This window comes from Staurois parvus, unplaced genomic scaffold, assembly GCF_062004578.1.
Source record: "Staurois parvus isolate SC_StPar_1 unplaced genomic scaffold, SC_StPar_1.0 ptg000040l, whole genome shotgun sequence".
NCBI classification, from domain to species: domain Eukaryota; kingdom Metazoa; phylum Chordata; class Amphibia; order Anura; family Ranidae; genus Staurois; species Staurois parvus.
In genome coordinates this window covers 314,598-335,624 of record NW_028317836.1, presented here as the reverse complement: position 1 = coordinate 335,624, position 21,027 = coordinate 314,598, and the positions used below count along the sequence as shown (strand labels likewise).

At 49.0% G+C, this 21,027-nt stretch overlaps 1 protein-coding gene across 1 annotated transcript in view; it reads right to left on the bottom strand.

Annotated features, from left to right (window-relative positions):
* The window catches only part of LOC149470514 (uncharacterized), a 64,342-nt gene that overhangs the window by 22,600 nt on the left and 20,715 nt on the right, over positions 1-21,027 (bottom strand). The window contains 1 exon segment of the mRNA XM_089662991.1: positions 13,263-13,270. Coding sequence (XP_089519117.1) covers positions 13,263-13,270 — 8 coding nt within the window.

Genomic DNA, 21,027 nt, shown 5'->3' with positions numbered 1-21,027 from the left:
GACCGGTGTGTACAGTAGAGGAGTACGGCGGTATGACAGTGATCGGTGTGTACAGGAGAGGAGTACGGAGGTATGACAGTGATGGGTACGTACAGGAGAGGAGTGTGGGGGGTATGACAGTGATGGGTATGTACAGGAGAGGAGTACGGAGGTATGACAGTGATGGGTATGTACAGGAGAGGAGTGTGGGGGGTATGACAGTGATGGTTATGTACAGGAGAGGAGTACAGAGGTATGACAGTGATGGGTATGTACAGGAGAAGAGTACGGAGGTATGACAGTGATCGGTATGTATAGGAGAGGAGTACGGAGGTATGACAGTGATGGGTATGTACAGGAGAGGAGTACGGAGGTATGACAGTGATGGGTATGTACAGGAGAGGAGTATGGAGGTATGACAGTGATGGGTATGTACAGGAGAGGAGTGTGGAGGTAAGACAGTGATGGGTATGTACAGGAGAGGAGTGTGGAGGTATGACAGTGATGGGTACGTACAGGAGAGGAGTGTGGGAGGTATGACAGTGATGGGTACGTACAGGAGAGGAGTACGGAGGTATGACAGTGATGGGTACGTACAGGAGAGGAGTACGGAGGTATGACAGTGATGGGTACGTACAGGAGAGGAGTACGGAGGTATGACAGTGATGGGTACGTACAGGAGAGGAGTACGGAGGTATGACAGTGATGGGTACGTACAGGAGAGGAGTACGGAGGTGTGACAGTGATGGGTATGTACAGGAGAGGAGTACGGAGGTATGACAGTGATGGGTATGTACAGGAGAGGAGTACGGAGGTATGACCGTTCCCAGGGAGGAGTATCTCAGAAAGGGTCTATACTCCACCATAACTCTGGTTCTCGGAGTGTCAGGTCCCAGCGGGTTCTCCTGGTGTCTCTCCTGTTATTCTGTCTCGGACACATCAGAGGAACATGGTGGGAGATCGGCCTGAATGTCCTTCCTAGGAGGGAATACCGGAGCCATTCTGAGGCCCATTTAATGGCCGGCAATGAGGAGGAAACTGAGAAGTAGATGCTGAGATATATACAGCACGGGGCAGCACAGTGGCTGAGTGGTTAGCACTTCCTCCTGGCAGTACTCGTGTTGTCGGTTCAAATCCCAACCATGGCACCACCTGCCTGGAGTTTGCATGTTGTCCCTGTGCCTGTGCGGGTTTCCTCCGGGAACTCAGGTTTCCTTCTACACTACAAAGACATGCTGGGAGGTGAATTGTCTCCGGTCTAAGTTGTCCCTAGTATGTGTATGTATGAATGTGAGTTAGGGCCCTTAGATTGTACACTCCTCAGGGGCGGGGACTGATGGGAATGTACAATATAGATGTAAACTGACGGCGCTATATAAGTACCTGGAATAAATAATAATAATACACCCAGATCATCGATGACGAGGAGGAAGGTTCGGTCACAGATGATTGGTCCGTCTATAGCAGGGACAGGAGCCGGGACCAGGAATAGGAGATCCACCTGACTTACCCGTGTGCTCTGACATGGAGAAGATCCCATGCTGGCCCTATGGTGGCCGTGTGTTCAGGATGGAGACCGATTCTGTTGGATCCTCTGGAAGCAGATCTAAAATGGCTGAAAGGAAGAAAGTTTTCCCGGTACAGGAAGTGACACCGAGAGGAAAAGCCACCAGACAGGAAGTGACACAAAACAGGAAGTGACTGGGGACAGATTTATACAGAGGCTGCAGTATGGAGAGCAGACACTAGATGGTGCTGGTCCAACAAAATCTGAATAGTATAAAACAACAGGGAAAAAACCTTAAAAGCAAAAGACGATGGCGGCTCGTAAACTTCTATTATGAATAAAACACAGTTATCACTTTACAGTGCAGTGGAGTAGATATTTGTCCTCCATTTTATTGTAGCACACCTGTCCCTCCTCCAGTGGTTATTTTTCTTTGGTATATTATCAATGTTTGTACAGTTATCACATTACAGTGCAGTGTATTAGATCTTTGTCCTCCATTTTGTTGTAGCCCACCTGTCCCTCCTCCAGTGGCCATTTTCCCTTAGTCTGATATGAATGCTGGCACATTGTGTCCCCTGATATTAGACATTAGCCGGGTGATTGTATACACACAGCGGGCAGATCTCAATCAATGTCACCCACTAGTCTATACTGTCACGGGGTTGGCCAGCCAATCATGTGGCTCCTATTCTGTCCTTCCAATGACCATTCCTAGTACATAGGACTCATCTTCCATACTACATTCATGATAAAACAAGATGGAAACTCCCAATATACAGAGAAAATCTCCCATAAAATACATAGAAATCACATCTGCCCTAAAGGGCCATAAACATAAGAAGATTGTCCCCGACGCCCCCAGATTCATCTACAATACTAGCCAAGGTGTCATTGGTTCCCCTAATACACGGACAGTACCTGTTTCATGTACAGGAATGCAGACAACACAAGCTGCTGGTGTGAGGAATCATGTTGTACACAGAACTGCATCCAGGTCAGCATAGAACAGGAAGCAGGAAGTATAAGGCCATGCAATATTCCCGGATACAAGTCGGGTCACAGTATTTGGACAATGACTCTATAACGTCTCCCTTTTTTACATTCCATTCAAACCTTGTAAACAATAAAACTAAAACAGATCCTGAACAGTCTTGAACATGGCATGCTGTGTTACTGGTAGATACACTACAGATTGAGTCTATCTGGTGGTCTGGAAACTCGACCACTACGCAAGGCCACAGGGATTTTCCTGGGGAAATCCGTTCAGCTCCAGAAGGTGTTGATAAGGAGCGACCCTCTTTCCTGGCTGGTGTGTTTGGCAGAGAAGAACTTGTCGGGATATGTGGCTGCATTATGTCATCCTCATTGTATCCCGATATGACAGCGGAGTTCTCTCTGCTTTGAGTATATGGTCCAGTAGGACTCGGGGCATTGAGCACCTCAGGAGGATCACGTGCGGGGTGCTCATAGGCTTGTGCAGGGAATCGTTCTGCCCTTTGCAGGTCCACTCGATTGCGGCGGTAAAGACTGCCTTCTACATCCACAAGATATGATCGAGGAGCAACCCTCTAAACACAGGAACCCAGTCTCCAGAGACCGGTCCTGTCACCTGGAAGCGGCTTCATACGGATTGCCTCTCCAATGCTTAGTTCAGGTAAGTCTTTAGCAGACACATCGTATGACAGTTTGGCAATCTGTTTCCTCCGCTGCAGTTTCACCGGGACACCTGTAACCACACAAGGATTAAGTAATTTGTTGGCCACAGGCAATGAAGTCTTCAGTCTCCTAGACATCAAGCGCTGTGCAGGACTACTGTCCATGCCTTCAGATGGGGTGTTCCTCCAATGTAGAATGGCCTTCCACGAATCAGTACCATCAAACTTGGCCTTCTTACAAAGATTCTTCACTATCTTGACAGCCAATTCCGCTTTACCATTGACTTGGGGATGAGGTAACATGCTCAAATCCCCAATCTGTAGAGAAACATCTGAATTGCTCACATGCAAATTGAGGTCCATTATCCGAGATGACTCTATCCTGCTGGCCATAACGTGCAAACTGTGCTTTACAACACTTGATGGTAGTATCAGCAGACAGGTCAGGAAGTAGCTCAATCTCCCAAAAGTCAGAATAGTGATCAACAATTAGCAGAAAATCCTGCCCAGCATAATTCAGTAAGTCCATGCTTACAATTTGCCAAGGCCGGGTGGGCAGCACATGTGACATCATAGGTTCTTTCTGTTGTACCTGATATTTTCATTTCATGCCGAGCAACAGTCTCTAATCTCATTCTGCATGTTGGGCCAGTATAGGGTATCACGTGCTTGCCTATAGCATGTTTCTCCTCCAATGTGACTGGCATGAATACGAGTCAGCATCTCCCATCTTAAAGATTTAGGAATGATGACCCTTGGCCCCTTGTACAGTATACCATCTTGGATGGCGATTTCATCTCTGAAAGTCCAATATTCTCTCACAAATAATGGGGCTTCCAACTTGGAATCAGGCCAACCGTTCAGGACAACATATTTAAGAGCCTGCAAACTCTCATCGGTTTCAGTGTGCTGTTTTATCTGAAGCAATCGTTGGTCCGTGACGTATAAATAGTCTGAATGATTAATCTGTGACAGGACCTCCAGGTCCCGCTGAACATTGCAAACTGTGTGTTGTGCATACTCAGGTGTACCACCTGCTGCTGTAGCTCTGCTAAGAGTGTCACTAATGTATCTTTCAGGACCAGGTTTATAGACAACATTTAGGCAATAGTTTTGTAACGTGACAACATGCTCTGTAGATGTTTGGGTGCACACAAAAGTGGTTTCTGGAAAATAGAAATCAGAGGTTTATGGTCAGTTTCTGCCGTGATCTTGTCGCGCCCATAGAGGTAGTGGTGAAAGCGCTGGCAGGCAAACACTATACTCTGACATTCCTCTTCTATTTGTGCGTAGTTTTGTTCGGTAGAGTCAGTGTCCTTGAAGCAAAAGCGATAGGCTGGCCAGCTTGCAATAGACAACACCCAAGTCCAGTTTTGCTTGCATCACTTTGAATAGTTACAGGTTTTGTAACGTCATAGTACTTCAGGACAGGTGTGTCCGTGACCAAGCGTTTGATGTCCTGCACTGCATTATCATGCTTAGGAAGCCAATGCCAAACAGCGTCCTTGTCCAGAAGCCTTCTCAATGGCTCACAGACCTCTGAGAGGTGTGGTAGGAATTTTGCTAGGTAGGTAACAAATCCAATAAAGCGCTGCAGGGATTTCACATTTGCTGGCTGCGGCATATCCAGTATGGCTCTGATTTTTTCTGGGTCAGTGTAAGGAACCACCTGGCGGGGCCTCTAGTAACCCATGGAATAGGATTCCCCAGAGCGCAGAGTCTAAGTTCCAGTCTGCTTGTTCACCAGGGCCCCTGATGGTGGGGATGGACTTGCAGCAGACAGAGACCAGGTCGCGGCCCCTGAGTACACCCACCCGTGGTAGAGGAATCTGCCAGAGGTATCCACAGGATGAGAGCCTGATATGAAGAGGCGGATGGATCCGAGTGGGATGGATGGATGACTGAGAAGAAGCGAGGTCAGACAGGCCGGGTCGGTAACTGTGGGGACAGCGAGGTACACGGCTGCAGGCAAAGAATAGTCGGGTCACTCGCTGGGTCAGTAACAGAAGATCAAATCCAAAGGGGGCATCCGAGAGAGAGGTCAGGCAAGCCAGAGGGTCAGAGCAGGAGAATTCAACACAGTCAGGGACAATCTGGGTCAGCAACGATCAAAATACAGAGACTTCAGGAACAGGAACACAGGATAGACCATACGGCAACCGGTGTCAGTGCAGAATGGATTTAAATACTGCGCCCTGCACTGTCATTGGTCCCGAATGCACATGCGTGAGTTCCGTCATTGCCGTGGCCGGCCAAGACCTAGTGCCCGCACACCAGTGCAAGTTGGCACACTGCGCCTGCTCCTGACAGTCAGCCTTCAAACCCTCCCAGGTTAGAATGTGTCCATGAAAGGGGACTTCTTTGACCTTGAATTGCAGCTTTTTCATGCCAAGTCTCAATTTTACCTGCCTACAATGATTTATCAGTTCCAGCACTTTGCCATCATGATCTTGCTCTGCTTCCTCATCTGTGTCCCCACAGCCAACCACAAGGATGTCATCAGCTATTGGTTCAATACCACCGAGTCCAGCCAATAGTTCATGTTGTTTACGTTGATACACCTCTGGTGCAACTGATACTCCAAAAGGCAGTTTGCGCCATCTTTTCCTGCCCCACGGAGTCCAGAAGGTTGTCATGTAACTACTTGCATCATCCAACTTACACTGTAAAAATGCATCCCGGGCATCAACAAGCGTGAACAGACGTGCCTTAGGCAGCTTGTACAAAACATCCTCGAGAGTTGGCATGATGTAGTGAGATCGTCTCAGTGCCATATTTAAGAATTTGGGATTTATGCATATTTATAGCTTATTTGGCTTCCATACAATCACCATGTTACTTATCCAGCCAGTTGGGTCAGTCACTGGTGCCAAGTGTCCATTGGCCTCATACTGGTCAAGCTGTGCCTTAACTGCCTGTTTTAATGCCACCGGCACATTGCGTGGTGCACATTGGACTGGACGGACACTCACATCAAGGTGGAAATGAACTTCCCCTGGTACAGATTCTACTGGCCCAGTAAACACATCACTAAATTCCTTTATCAGCAGTTGTTTTGTCAAGGGCCCCTTGGATAGATTGTCCATCACATTACGCTCTGCAGGGATGGATAAACGTCTCAGCCCTAGACGCTCACAGGATGAGCCAGACAACAGTGGCTTTTGGCTGCTTCCACAATTTCACACTCCAGCTTGTGTGTTAGTCCACGTATGGCACATTCTGTCTTGAAGAGCCCCAGAGATTTCATCATCGCACCGGAGTATAACTTTAATCTGGTGTCACTTGGCAGTAGACGTGCTTCTGGTGCTGACACCATTTTGTCTCTGAAGCACATTACATCCCACGTTGTTCCTGAATGGAGGTGACAGGATTGGGGCTTATTATTGACATGTAAAGTGACAAACCATTTCTTTCCTCTGGATTGCACAGCGCCCATCAATTCACTGCTGTCTATAACTTCAGTGGTGTGTGTGTGGGGGGAGGTAGGTGATCTGTGTGGGGGAGGTAGGTGATCTGTGTGGGGGGAGGTAGGTGATCTGTGTGTGGGGGGAGGTAGGTGATCTGTGTGTGGGGGGAGGTAGGTGATCTGTGTGGGGGGAGGTAGGTGATCTGTGTGTGGGGGGAGGTAGGTGATCTGTGTGTGGGGGGAGGTAGGTGATCTGTGTGGGGGGAGGTAGGTGATCTGTGTGGGGGAGGTAGGTGATCTGTGTGTGGGGAGGTTGGTGATCTGTGTGGGGAGGTTGGTGATCTGTGTGGTGGAGGTAGGTGATCTGTGTGGGGGGAGGTAGGTGATCTGTATGGGGGAGGTAGGTGATCTGTGTGGGGAGAGGTAGGCCGATCAATTCACTGCTGTCTATAACTTCAGTGGTGTGTGTGTGGGGGGAGGTAGGTGATCTGTGTGGGGGGAGGTAGGTGATCTGTGTGGGGGAGGTAGGTGATCTGTGTGGGGGGAGGTAGGTGATCTGTGTGGGGGAGGTAGGTAATCTGTGTGGGGGGAGGTAGGTGATCTGTGTGGGGGAGGTAGGTGATCTGTGTGGGGGGAGGTAGGTGATCTGTGTGGGGGGAGGTAGGTGATCTGTGTGGGGGGAGGTAGGTGATCTGTGTGGGGGAGGTAGGTGATCTGTGTGGGGGGAGGTAGGTGATCTGTGTGGGGAGGTAGGTGATCTGTGTGGGGGGAGGTAGGTGATCTGTGTGGGGGGAGGTAGGCCCATCAATTCCCTGCTGTCTATAACTTCAGTGGTGTGTCTCTTCCTCATATGTGGATGTGTTCTCCACGTTGTGTCATTTGCCTATTGATGGCCGTCGTTTACTTGACAAACAAACGTTAGTAAAATGGTTTGTTCTTCCACAAGACTTCCAAGACTCCCCATAAGCTGGACACGGCTCTTTAATTCTTTCATGCACAGTCCCACAGTATCTGCAAGCTGTAGGGTTGGCAGTATTTGTGCTCATCAGGCGGCGTTGCTGCACTTTGTTCCTGTTGCCATGCTGCATTGTAATGTTTATGCTGTCGGTCTGCTGTCTGTCCTGTTCCATAACTTTCAGACGTCTGTCAGTGAGCTCTGCTGTACGGCACGTCTCAATGGCTGTGTGTAGAGTGAAGTCATGTTCTCTTAGGAGGCGCCTGCGTGTGCTCTCTCGCTAGCTATACCAACAACAATTGTGTCCCTTATCAATTGGTCTCCGAGTGCCATATTCACAAGTTGCTGCCTTTTCTCTCCAGTGTGTAACAAAGTGATCCAAAGATTGTCCCTCTTCTTGTTTGCAGCATCCAAACACATCCCTTTCATAAATGACATTTGTAGCAGGTATGAGATCATCTTCCAGTACATTTACAATGGCTGTAACATTGTGTTGCTGATCTGCTGTGAGGGTCACATGGTGTTTATACACATGCCTGCATTCACTGCCCATGACTCTTCTCAGAGTTGCTGCCGGCACTCCTGCACATTTCTCATTCCAGCCTGTAGCCAGACAATAATCTTCACATTCAGCTCTGAAAGATTCCCAATTGCTGCTCCAATCCCCACTCATTGTCATCCCCTCTGGGGGAGGTATGCCATTCATGGCAGCCATATTGTCAGGAAGCCTCTGAGCTATCAAATCTCAGACAATCCTCAGTCTCAGGCTGTAGTTCACAAACCTGTGTTTCCCAAAGCTGCTGCGCTCCAAACAAGAGGCTCAGTCCTGATTCCAGTCACTTCTGACACCATGTTTCATGTACAGGAATGAAGACAACACAAGCTGCTGGTGTGAGGAATCATGTTGTACAACAGAACTGCATCCAGGTCAGCATAGAACAGGAAGCAGGAAGTAGAAGGCCATGCAATATTCCCGGATACAAGTCGGGTCACAGGATTTGTACAATGACTCTATAACAGTTTCCATCTTGTTGTATCATGAATGTAGTATGGAAGATGAGTCCTATGTACTAGGAATGGTCATTGGAAGGACAGAATAGGAGCCACATGATTGGCTGGCCAACCCCGTGACAGTATAGACTAGTGGGTGACATTGATTGAGATCTGCCCGCTGTGTGTATACAATCACCCGGCTAATGTCTAATATCAGGGGACAAAATGTGCCAGCATTCATATCAGACTAAGAGAAAATGGCCGCCAGAGGAGGGACAGGAGGGCTACAACAAAATGGAGGAGGGAGATCTAATCCACTGTAATGTAAAAACACTATATTAGACCAAGGGAAAATGGCTGCCAAATAAGGGACAGACAGGCTGCAACATAATGGCTCCCAATTAGTCTATTAAGGATTATATTGGTATATATAGGCAGCTGTACGTCCGATGGCCAACTCCTGAGGAAGTCACGTGATGTGATGTAACATGTAGAGTGGGACAATGACATCAAGCTGCTAAATAGGAAGTTTACGAGCCGCCATCTTCTTTTGCTTTTCAGGGTTTTTTCCCTGTTGTTTTATACTATTCAACTTTTGCTGGACCAGCACCATCTAGTGTCTGCTCTCCATACTGCAGCCTCTGTATAAATCTTTCTGAAGTCACTTCCTGTCTGCGTCACTTCCTGTCCCGGGAACACTTTCCTCCTCTCAGCCATTTTAGATCTGCTTCCAGAGGATCCTGTGATTGTCGGTCTCCATCCTGAACACACGGCCACCATAGGGCCAGCATGGGATCTTCTCCATGTCAGAGCACACGGGTAAGTCAGGTGGATCTCCTATTCCTGGTCCCGGCTCCTGTCCCTGCTATAGACGGACCAATCATCTGTGACCGAACCTTCCTCCTCGTCATCGATGATCTGGGTGTATTATTATTATTTATTCCAGGTACTTATATAGCGCCGTCAGTTTACATCTATATTGTACATTCCCATCAGTCCCCGCCCCCGAGGGGCGTACAATCTAAGGGCCCTAACTCGCATTCATACATATACATACTAGGGACAACTTAGACAGGAGACAATTCATGTCCCAGCATGTCTTTGTAGTGTAGGAGGAAACCAGAGTACCCAGAGGAAACCCACGCAGGCACAGGGAGAACATGCAAACTCCAGGCAGGTGGTGCCATGGTTGGGATTTGAACCAACAACCCGAGTACTGCCAGGTGGAAGTGCTAACCACTCAGCCACTGTGCTGCCCCGTGCTGTATATATCTCAGCATCTACTTCTCAGTGTTGGTTTCCTCCTCATTGCCGGCCATTAAATGGGCCTCAGAATGGCTCCGGTATTCCCTCCTAGGAAGGACATTCAGGCCGATCTCCCACCATGTTCCTCTGATGTGTCCGAGACAGAATAACAGGAGAGACACCAGGAGAACCCGCTGGGACCTGACACTCCGAGAACCAGAGTTATGGTGGAGTATAGACCCTTCCTGAGATAGTCCTCCCTGGGAACGGTCATACCTCCGTACTCCTCTCCTGTACATACCCATCACTGTCATACCTCCGTACTCCTCTCCTGTACATACCCATCACTGTCATACCTCCGTACTCCTCTCCTGTACATACCCATCACTGTCATACCTCCGTACTCCTCTCCTGTACATACCGATCACTGTCATACCTCCACACTCCTCTCCTGTACATACCCATCACTGTCATACCTCCGTACTCCTCTCCTGTACATACAGATCACTGTCATACCTCCGTACTCCTCTCCTGTACGTACCCATCACTGTCATACCTCCGTACTCCTCTCCTGTACATACCCATCACTGTCATACCTCCGTACTCCTCACCTGTACATACCCATCACTGTCATACCTCTGTACTCCTCACCTGTACATACCCATCACTGTCATACCTCCGTACTCCTCTCCTGTACATACCCATCACTGTCATACCTCCACACTCCTCTCCTGTACATACCCATCACTGTCATACCTCCGTACTCCTCTCCTGTACATACCCATCACTGTCATACCTCCGTACTCCTCTCCTGTACATACCCATCACTGTCATACCTCCGTACTCCTCTCCTGTACATACCCATCACTGTCATACCTCCGTACTCCTCTCCTGTGCATACCCATCACTGTCATACCTCCGTACTCCTCTCCTGTACATACCCATCACTGTCATACCTCCGTACTCCTCTCCTGTACATACCCGTCACTGTCATACCTCCGTACTCCTCTCCTGTACATACCGGTCACTGTCATACCTCCGTACTCCTCTCCTGTACATACCGATCACTGTCATACCTCCGTACTCCTCTCCTGTACATACCCATCACTGTCATACCTCCGTACTCCTCTCCTGTACATACCGATCACTGTCATACCTCCGTACTCCTCTCCTGTACATACCCATCACTGTCATACCTCCGTACTCCTCTCCTGTACATACCCATCACTGTCATACCTCCGTACTCCTCTCCTGTACATACCCATCACTGTCATACCTCCGTACTCCTCTCCTGTACATACCCATCACTGTCATACCTCCGTACTCCTCTCCTGTACATACCCATCACTGTCATACCTCCGTACTCCTCTCCTGTACATACCCATCACTGTCATACCTCCGTACTCCTCTCCTGTACATACCCATCACTGTCATACCTCCCATACTCCTCTTCTGTACATACCCATCACTGTCATACCTCCGTACTCCTCTCCTGTACATACCCATCACTGTCATACCTCCACACTCCTCTCCTGTACATACCCATCACTGTCATACCTCCGTACTCCTCTCCTGTTCATACCCATCACTGTCATACCTCCGTACTCCTCTCCTGTACATACCCATCACTGTCATACCTCCGTACTCCTCTCCTGTACATACCGATCACTGTCATACCTCCGTACTCCTCTCCTGTACATACCCATCACTGTCATACCTCCGTACTCCTCCCCTGTACATACCCATCACTGTCATACCTCTGTACTCCTCTCCTGTACATAACGATCACTGTCATACCTTTACACTCCTCTCCTGTACATACCCATCACTGTCATACCCCCACACTCCTCTCCTGTATGTACCCATCACTGTCATACCTCTGTACTCCTCTCCTGTACATACCCATCATTGTCATACCTCCGTACTCCTCTCCTGTACATACCCATCACTGTCAGACCTCAACACTCCTCCACACCACCACCTGAACAGGAAGGACCTTCTGCCGAATGGAAACCTGACACCGTGCATTCCATGTGTAGTAACGGGTCACTAGACAAACTAGAAAAAAGAGTGTTCAAATGAAAACCAGCATGACTTTCCAATGCCCCATATACCCACTCTGCATAAGACATGCAGTGCAGGAAGGGGATGTCCAGAGCCCTCCCCACCTCTTTATACACCTCTATGTTGAAGGGACACTGAAGCAAGAAGTGGTCCATAGATTCCACCTCGCCCCCCCACTCCGTCCTCGGACAACCAAGGTCATCCAGAGAACGGCACTTCAGGTTTCCCCTCACGTAGAGCCTGCCGTGGAACGCAAGCCAGGACTGGTCCCTAAACTTCAAGGGAATCCTTTCCATATTTAACAAACGTAGCCCCTCCCACAAAATATGGCCTGGGCAATATTGGCCTTGGCCTTCAAGGCCAATGGTGCATGAAACGCAGAGGCCACGACCCTTTCCCTCAGAAGTCTCCCCGTGTGCTCTCCTGTACATGCCGGCTGCCCACTGCACATGTGCGAGAAGCGCTGCTCTTTGTGAATTTCCCCGTAGTCTTCTGGGACCTGTCACGTGTCCACTACTGGGGGGGGAGGAGGGGAGGACAACCTCTGCTTCCAATCGCCTAGGCAATTACAACGGAAGTGAAAGCTGGTACTTGCCAAACTCGGGCACCCGCTCCACAACTCCCCCCACTTCAAAGGTCTGCAGTCTCTGGTCATCTCCTGTACTGTCCGCAGTCTCTGGTCATCTCCTGTATTATGTCTGCAGTCTCTGGTCATCTCCTGTACTGTGTCCGCAGTCTCTGGTCATCTCCTGTACTGTCTGCAGTCTCTGGTCATCTCCTGTACTGTGTCTGCAGTCTCTGGTCATCTCCTGTACTATGTCCGCAGTCTCTGGTCATCTCCTGTACTGTGTCCGCAGTCTCTGGTCATCTCCTGTACTGTGTCCGCAGTCTCTGCTCATCTCCTGTACTGTGTCCGCAGTCTCCGGTCATCTCCTGTACTATGTCCGCAGTCTCTGCTCATCTCCTGTACTGTCTGCAGTCTCTGGTCATCTCCTGTACTGTGTCCGCAGTCTCTGGTCATCTCCTGTACTGTGTCCGCAGTCTCTGGTCATCCCCTGTACTGTGTCCGCAGTCTCTGGCCATCTCCTGTACTGTGTCCTCAGTCTCTGGTCATCTCCTGTACTATGTCCTCAGTCTCTGGTCATCTCCTGTACTGTGTCCTCAGTCTCTGGTAATCTCCTGTACTGTGTCCGCAGTCTCTGGTCATCTCCTGTACTGTGTCCGCAGTCTCTGGTCATCTCCTGTACTATGTCCGCAGTCTCTGGTCATCTCCTGTACTGTGTCCGCAGTCTCTGGTCATCTCCTGTACTGTGTCCGCAGTCTCTGGTCATCTCCTGTACTGTGTCCGCAGTCTCTGGCCATCTCCTGTACTGTGTCCTCAGTCTCTGGTCATCTCCTGTACTATGTCCGCAGTCTCTGGTCATCTCCTGTACTGTGTCCGCAGTCTCTGGTCACCTCCTGTACTGTGTCCGCAGTCTCTGGTCATCTCCTGTACTGTGTCCGCAGTCTCCTGTCGTCTCCTGCACCATGTCCGCAGTCTCTGGTCATCAGTCGGGGCAAACAGTATCTCTAGGCTGGGTCTCTCTCCACCAGGCAAAGGCCCCAGAAATGATGTGGAATTACTAATTTCAGCGCTGTTGCACTTTGGATGACAATGACTCCGTCACGGAACACTGCACCCCTTTGACATTTGTATCATTTGTTTCACACAGATGGAGCTTTCCTTTGGTGGTATTTAATCACCTCTGAGGGGTTTATTGTTTGTTAAATAAATGAAAGAAATCTGAAAATGTTGGGAAAAAAGGTTTTCTTAGTTTGTGTCATGAAATGTTGCAAATAGGTCATTTCTCGGTGTCACTGATGAGCATTGATGAGGTGTCACTGATAGGCAGCTGTGCCAGCACTGAAGGAAAGGAATGTCAATAACTGGCAAGTGATGAGCTTTGATTGGCTTTTCCCCACAATATGCGATCAGCTGTGTCAGAAGGACCCCAGGGGGCCATGTGGGGGGCGTTGTTCTGGGGGGACGTCCACGGATATCCTCCCAGAATGAGAGAGCCGCACTGCAGCCATCTTTCATTTAGAGCGCGGTCAGGAAGTGGTTAATAAACATCATCTTCCAAGTAAAGTAATCTTTTACAGCCCCTCCCCTGGATAAACTCCTCCCCCATGATAAACTCCTCCCCCTCTATCTGACCAGTCTATTCAAGAAAACAATACCCCTCCAATGTAAAAGTCCTTTTATACTTTCCTGTATCTGTGATCACATGACTACCCCAAGTCTGCTTTGGGTCCTTCATTGGGTGACCACATTAGTGCCTGCCTGACACGGACACTCCCTATTAGATGGGCTCCAGTGGGGTCCTCTCAGAATAGAGAAGAGAATGATGTCATCACGGGGGGATGGCAGAGGAGAGATGATCTCAGGGGGTGAATCGCAGAGCTGGATCAGCAGTTCCCCCACCAGGACCCAGAGGTGAGGGACCTGTATGGGGGACTTGGGTGAGTATATCTGGTGTCACAAGGTGGGGGGGGGTAAATGTTTATTAGTATTGGTTGGGGGAGGAGGGCTATCAAATAATGTTTTTGGGGCTCCAATAACTTTTAAAAAAGCAACTGACACAACTTGCCGTTTAAAATGACTGTGTACCTGGCTCCACCCACATACCCAGGGGTGGACTGACCATTTGGAAACTAAGGCACTGCCCGAGGGCCCGGGGTCAGTAGGGGGCCACATGAGATGCCCCTGGTACCTTTTTCATAGGCTTTTTTGAGTTTGGTAAAGGACACAGGGGCCCCATGATCCCCTATTGCCCGGGGGCCCCTTGAGTTGTCAGTCCACCCCTGCACATACCGCTCAACTACTATTGGCCATGCGCCTAGCGCCACCCACATACCGCTCAACTACCAATGACCGTATACCTGACTCCACCCACATACCGCCTTATTATCAATGACTGCACCTGGCTCCACTCACATACCGCTTTATCATCAATGACTGTGCACCTGGCCCCACCCATATACCAACTTATTAATGACTGTGCACCTGGCTCCACCCACATACCACTTTAATATTAATGACTGTGCACCTGGCTCCACCCAGATATTACTCAATTACCAATGACTGCGCACCTGGCTCCATGCCCAGCATAAGGCAGCTCAGGCAACCATCCTAGGGTGTCAGGATGGGGGGCGGTTAAATTTGAATCTCCAGTCACTTGCTGGAGATTCGGATTGTTAACAATGCTGCAGACGTGTTATTTCCCCACAGTGCCCACCGCTATACAGCCGGGAGTGTGTGGACTTTAGTAAATCCGAATGTCGGCTGTCATGTGGAAGTGATACAATTGGCTGTGAAGCCGCCTATCATTCCCATCACTGAGATGTGCCCCTCCCCCCTTGACACCATGTGGGACAGCAGAGCCCTGTGCTGTCATGGTGGGTGTCACTGGGAAGGGCGGCAGGAGCTCAGTGGACCTCCTATACACAGACCAGGATCAGTGCCGGGGGAAGTAGCTGATGGAAGGCGGTCTGTGTTCCATCATCTGCAGTGGAGCAGACAGGAGACATCCAGAGTCTAATAGACCCCGGGGGTCTCCATAAAGAGAACCTGTCACCTATATGCCATCATATAGGAGGCTATTGGTCCCCTACATGATAGCAATACACATTACAGTGCCTTGAAATGCCCCCCCATGTTGTCATGTTACAATGTATTTATTGGGATTGGATGTGATAGACCGACACAAAGTGGCACATAATTGTGAAGTGGAAGGAAAATGAGAAATGGTTTCCAACATTTGTGACCAATAAACCTGTGAAAAGTGTGGCGGCATTTGTATTTGGCCCCCTGGAGTCAGTACTTTGTAGGACCCCCTTTGGCTGCAATTCCAGCTGCAAGTCTTTTTGGGGATGTCATGGAAACGACCCCAGACTGCGCTTAACTACTTCCGTTAGAATACCGCTTCCCCATCCGAACACCGACCACAGACACCACAGCCGACCATACAAGACCAGACACCAGTCCTGAAGTAAACTAGGAGGTAGACTACATTATTTGAACACAGATACAAGATATATACACTCAGGGGACAGTCCCCCCTCCCTGTATTACATCACAGGGCGGGGCAGTCTACATTTAGTAACAAGAGACACACAGGTAATCAAACTTCACACCAGCAGACAGTCCCATCGGGGGGAGGGATTCTAGAGACACCCCCTCCCCACTAAGCTAATACACAAACACATACATCCCATAATAGTTTGCTCCCAAGCCAGACAGACAATAGAACAATGGGATGCAACCACATGGCATTCAATAACAACCCCCACACAATATTAGGACAAACCCCCTGTACCCCTAACAGGCACAGGGTGACTTACACATAAGAGGGATATGGGGAACGGAGACAGGGGTATCCCCACCTCTCCAAAGTGAGCTGGGTTCCATGGACCCTCCACCCAAAGTGACCACCCCTCACAGACCCCCCTCACGTGTAGAAAGAGGATGTGTATGGGGGAGGGGTGAGAAGCTGTGAGGGGATATGTATGGGGAAGGGGTGAGAAGCTGTGAGGGGATATGTATGGGGAAGGGGTGAGAAGCTGTGAGGGGATATGTATGGGGAAGGGGTGAGAAGCTGGGAGGGGATATGTATGGGGGAGGGGTGAGAAGCTGGGAGGGCTGTGTATGGGTGAGGGGGGAGAAGCTGAGAGGGCTGTGTATGGGGGAGAGGTGCGAAGCTGGGAGGGGATATGTATGGGGGAGGGGTGAGAAGCTGGAAGGGAGGGGTGAGAAGATGGGGATTGATGTGTATGGGGGAGGGGTGAGAAGATGGGGATTGATGTGTATGAGGGAGGGGTGAGAAGCTTAGTAGGGGTGAGAAGTTGGGGGGGGGGAATGTGTATGGGGGATGGGTGAGAAGCTGGGAGAGATGTGTATGGGGCAGGGGTGAAAAGCTGGGGAGGGGGTAGAAGCTAGGAGGGAATATATTTGGGGGAGGGGTGAGAAGCTGGGAGGCATGTGTATGGGGAAGGGGTGAGAAGTTGGGGAGGGATGTGAATGGTGGAGGGGTGAGAAGTTGGGGGAAAAATATGTATGGGGGAGGAGTGAGAAGCTGGGAGGGATGTGTATGGGGGAGGGGTGAGATGTTGGGGAGGGCTTTTGTGATGGGAGTCACTTTGGGTGCTGGGTCCATGGAACACAGCCCCTTTTGGAAGGGTGGGGAGACCCCTGTTTCAGCTCCCCATATCCCTCTTATGTGTAAGTCACCCTGTGTCTGTTAGGGGTGCAGGGTGAGATGTCCTGATATTGTGTAGACATGTATAGGTGGGGTGGGAGGTTGTTCATTGTTTAATGCCATGTGGTTGCATCCTATTATTCTATTGTTTGTCTGGCTTGGGAGCAAACTATTATGGGATGTATGTGTTTGTGTTTATTGGTTGGTGGGGGGTGTCTCCAGCGGCCCTCCCTCCTGATGGGACTGTCTGCTGGTGTGAAGTTTGATTACTTTTTTGTCTCTTGTTACTAAATGTAGATTGCCCCGCCCTGTGTCATTATGCAGGGAGGGGGGATTGTCCCCTGAGTGTATATATCTTGTATCTGTGTTCAAATAAAGTAGTCTACCTCCTGGTTTACTTCAGGACTGGTGTCTAGTCTTGTATGGTCAGCTGTGGTGTCTGTGGTCGGTGTTCGGAGGGGGAAGTGGTATTCTAATGGAAGTACTCAAGCACAGTCTGGGGTCAGTTCCATTACAGTTGTGTATGGGGGAGGGGCGAGAAGCTAAAGAAGATATGTATGGGGGATGGGTGAGAAACTGGGGAGGGGTGAGAAGTTAGGGAGGGATGTGTATGGGGGAGGGGGTGAGAAGCTGGGAGGGATGTGTATGGGGGAGGGGTTAAAAGCTGGTAGAGGATACGTATGAGGGAGGTTTGAGAAGCTGGGAGGGATGTGTATGGGGGAGGGGTGAGAAGCTGGGAGGGGTGTGTATGGGGGAGAGGGTGAGAAGCTGGGGAGGGATGTGTATGGGGGAGAGGGTGAGAAGCTGGGAAGGGATATATATGGGGAAGGGGTTAAAAGCTGGTAGAGGATACGTATGAGGGAGGTTTGAGAAGCTGGGAGGGATGTGTATAGGGGAGGGGTGAGAAGCTGAGGAGGGATGTGTATGGGGGAGGGGTGAGAAGCTGAGGAGGGATGTGTATGGGGGAGGGGTGAGAAGCTGGGGAGGGATGTGTATAGGGGAGGGGTGAGAAGCTGGGAGGGATGTGTATAGGGGAGGGGTGAGAAGCTGGGAAGGATGTGTATAGGGGAGGGGTGAGAAGCTGGGGAGGGATGTGTATAGGGGAGGGGTGAGAAGCTGAGGAGGGATGTGTATAGGGGAGGGGTGAGAAGCTGGGAGGGATGTGTATAGGGGAGGGGTGAGAAGCTGGGAGGGATGTGTATGGGGGAGGGGTGAGAAGCTGGGAGGGATGTGTATAGGGGAGGGGTGAGAAGCTGGGGAGACCTTGTAACACAAACAAGTCACATGACACTGGGGAGGGAAAATGGCTAATTTGGACCTTGTCACTTAGGGGGGGACTCACTTTTGTTGCCTTCGGTTTAGACATTAATGGCGGTGTGTTGAGTTATTTTGAGGGGACAGGAAATTTCCATGTTATACAAGCTGTACACTGACTACGTCACATTGTAACAAAGTGTCATTTCTTCAGTGTTGTCACATGAAAAGAGAATCAGATACTGTATGTCTCTCTGGCAGAACTGGCTGGATATTCTGGGTGTTTCTCCCCTCCAGGTACGTCTTCAGACACTTTACAGGTTTAACTTTTTTAGCCACAAAAAAAGGACCGATCCAGTTCCATCCTACTAAATGGTAACTACTTTACAGACCAATACTTGGGGTAGACACGGGCCCCATTGATCGGTGTCAGCTATCTATGTATGGGGGGGGGGGGGTTACTTGCCGTGTACAGCTGAATTGTTCTAGGTTGTTTCTTCTTTTCTCTGTTCATTTGTTTATAAAAGGTAAAAGTGACACCATAGACAAAGCAAGTTATTGTTCTGTATGATCTGTAACAGTGCCACAACTGCCTATACGTGAGAATGTATGACTCCATTGTCTGGGCTGAATGTTGGGAATACTGTGCGCACTTAGAAACTTTCCTAATCAAATCTATTTGATTAAACATTTCTATATTGCTGTACATATGCTTTCTATGTATCAGATACATTTTTAATAATTAACAGAACCTTTATTTAGTCCTTTATATAGAATTCTGATATTTATTTATTTTTTATGCAGGTGGATGGGTGAACCAAGTTTTCGGTCATGTTGGTCTTCCTAAATACAACAAAGTCACATGGAAACAAGACATATGGTTGTCCTAATTGACTGAAAGTCTTTATTGCAGTTCACTGGAGGATTCACACGGGACACAAGTCAGATCCACGTTCTAAAAGTCATAAAAGTTTTGGATCCTCTTCAACATTGATCCAGCCTCAGAGGACAAGAGAGAAGTCATTTCAGTGTTCTGGATGTGACAATGGAGGCAAAACATATCACTGTAGAGAAGCCATATCAGTGTTCTAATTGTGGCAAAGCTTTTACATCGAAGTCAAACCTTATCAGACACCAGAGGAATCACACTGGAGAGAAGCCATATCAGTGTTCTGAATATCAATGTTCTGAATGTGATAAAGCTTTTGCAAAGAAGTCATATCTTATTGCACACCAGATTGTTCACACTGGAGAGAAGCCATATCAGTGTTCTGAATGTGGCAAAGCTTTTACAGAGAAGTCACCTCCAACACTGGACATTTATTTCCTTTCAGTGACACCAACAACACAGGACATTTCTTTCCTTCCAGTGACACCACCAACACAGGACATTTCTTTCTGCTAATTGTCTCTTTGTGGAAACCAATCATTCCCATCCAGGACTCTCTGGGTTTTCTCTATGGAAGAAACAAATACAGAGAGAGGTTGGCTGAGAGAGAACTCTGCTTCTTTCAGTGTTTAGTCCCCGGTCACATGGGGTGTCACTCGGCATGCCATTTCCATGCTATGCTTCTTGCAGATCACAAGTCGCCCCCTACTGCCCACAATGACGGGTCATATCGGTGGGTGTGACTTGGTGGGAGTCGCAGCGATTTCTAAAGTCGTCCCTGCACTACTATTAGTGGGATTGGCATAGACATCGGTTTCACTCCTGAAATCGGCATTTCCCCCGACTTGGAAATCGTACGACTTCACTGTAAGCTGGATGTGACCGGGGGGGTTAGAGGACAAAACCGGGAACTCCGCAAATGAGGCGTCCCACGATGATTAGTGACACCCTCTTTCCTTCTTTCTCTTTCCCTCTCAATTCAATGAGCTTTATTGGCAGGAACAAATGACATTGTAGCATTGCCAAAGCAGTTTGTATGGGAAGAGGGGAAATATAAAGGGGGAGGGGTCCATGGGAAGGATTATGAAGTCCTCAGTGTTTCAATGCGGCCCATTCACAAAGTGCAGTGCGATTGGCCCATGAGCAGGAGGAAACTGACTGTGGGGAGTCATGAGAAACATACAATTCCTGGTGTGACCGGAGCCTGACCAGGAGAGTGATGGGAGATATGATCAAATACAATCTCATTACCTCCTCTGCTCACACTTCCAGCAACGTCTCCTCTATAATTCCTCCCACATGGAGCTTCCTGTCTGTGATATCTTCTACTTTGTTATAAAACATATCCCATAAAATCTTCATTCTTCATACATGTAGTACAACGTGTATTCTGCTCCGTGTCTTTGGTAGAAGCATAGCTGAATCCGTGGATATTGATTGGTCTGTGTGAAGTTATGGCGTCTACAAACTATGGGATATAGAATGGAATTTATGCAGCTTTTACGTCGCTGTTACTTTCTGACTGCCGATCACATTTCTTGAGGCACTAAAATGCCCGGACCTTACAAACATCCCCAAATGTCCCCTTTATGGGAAGGATACATCCCAAGGTATGTGCTGAGAGGCATGTTGTGTCCATGGAACATTTACAGTTTTTGCCATAAGTTATTGGAAAATGAAAAATAAATTCTATTTACACCAAGTTGTCATTTAATGAGCTATTTCTGGCACACGTCATGGGGATATGTGGAATTACACCCCAAAACACATTCTGCTACTTCTCCCCAGTATGAGGACACCACAAGTGACAGACTTTCTGGCAGCCTTGCCACATACAGGT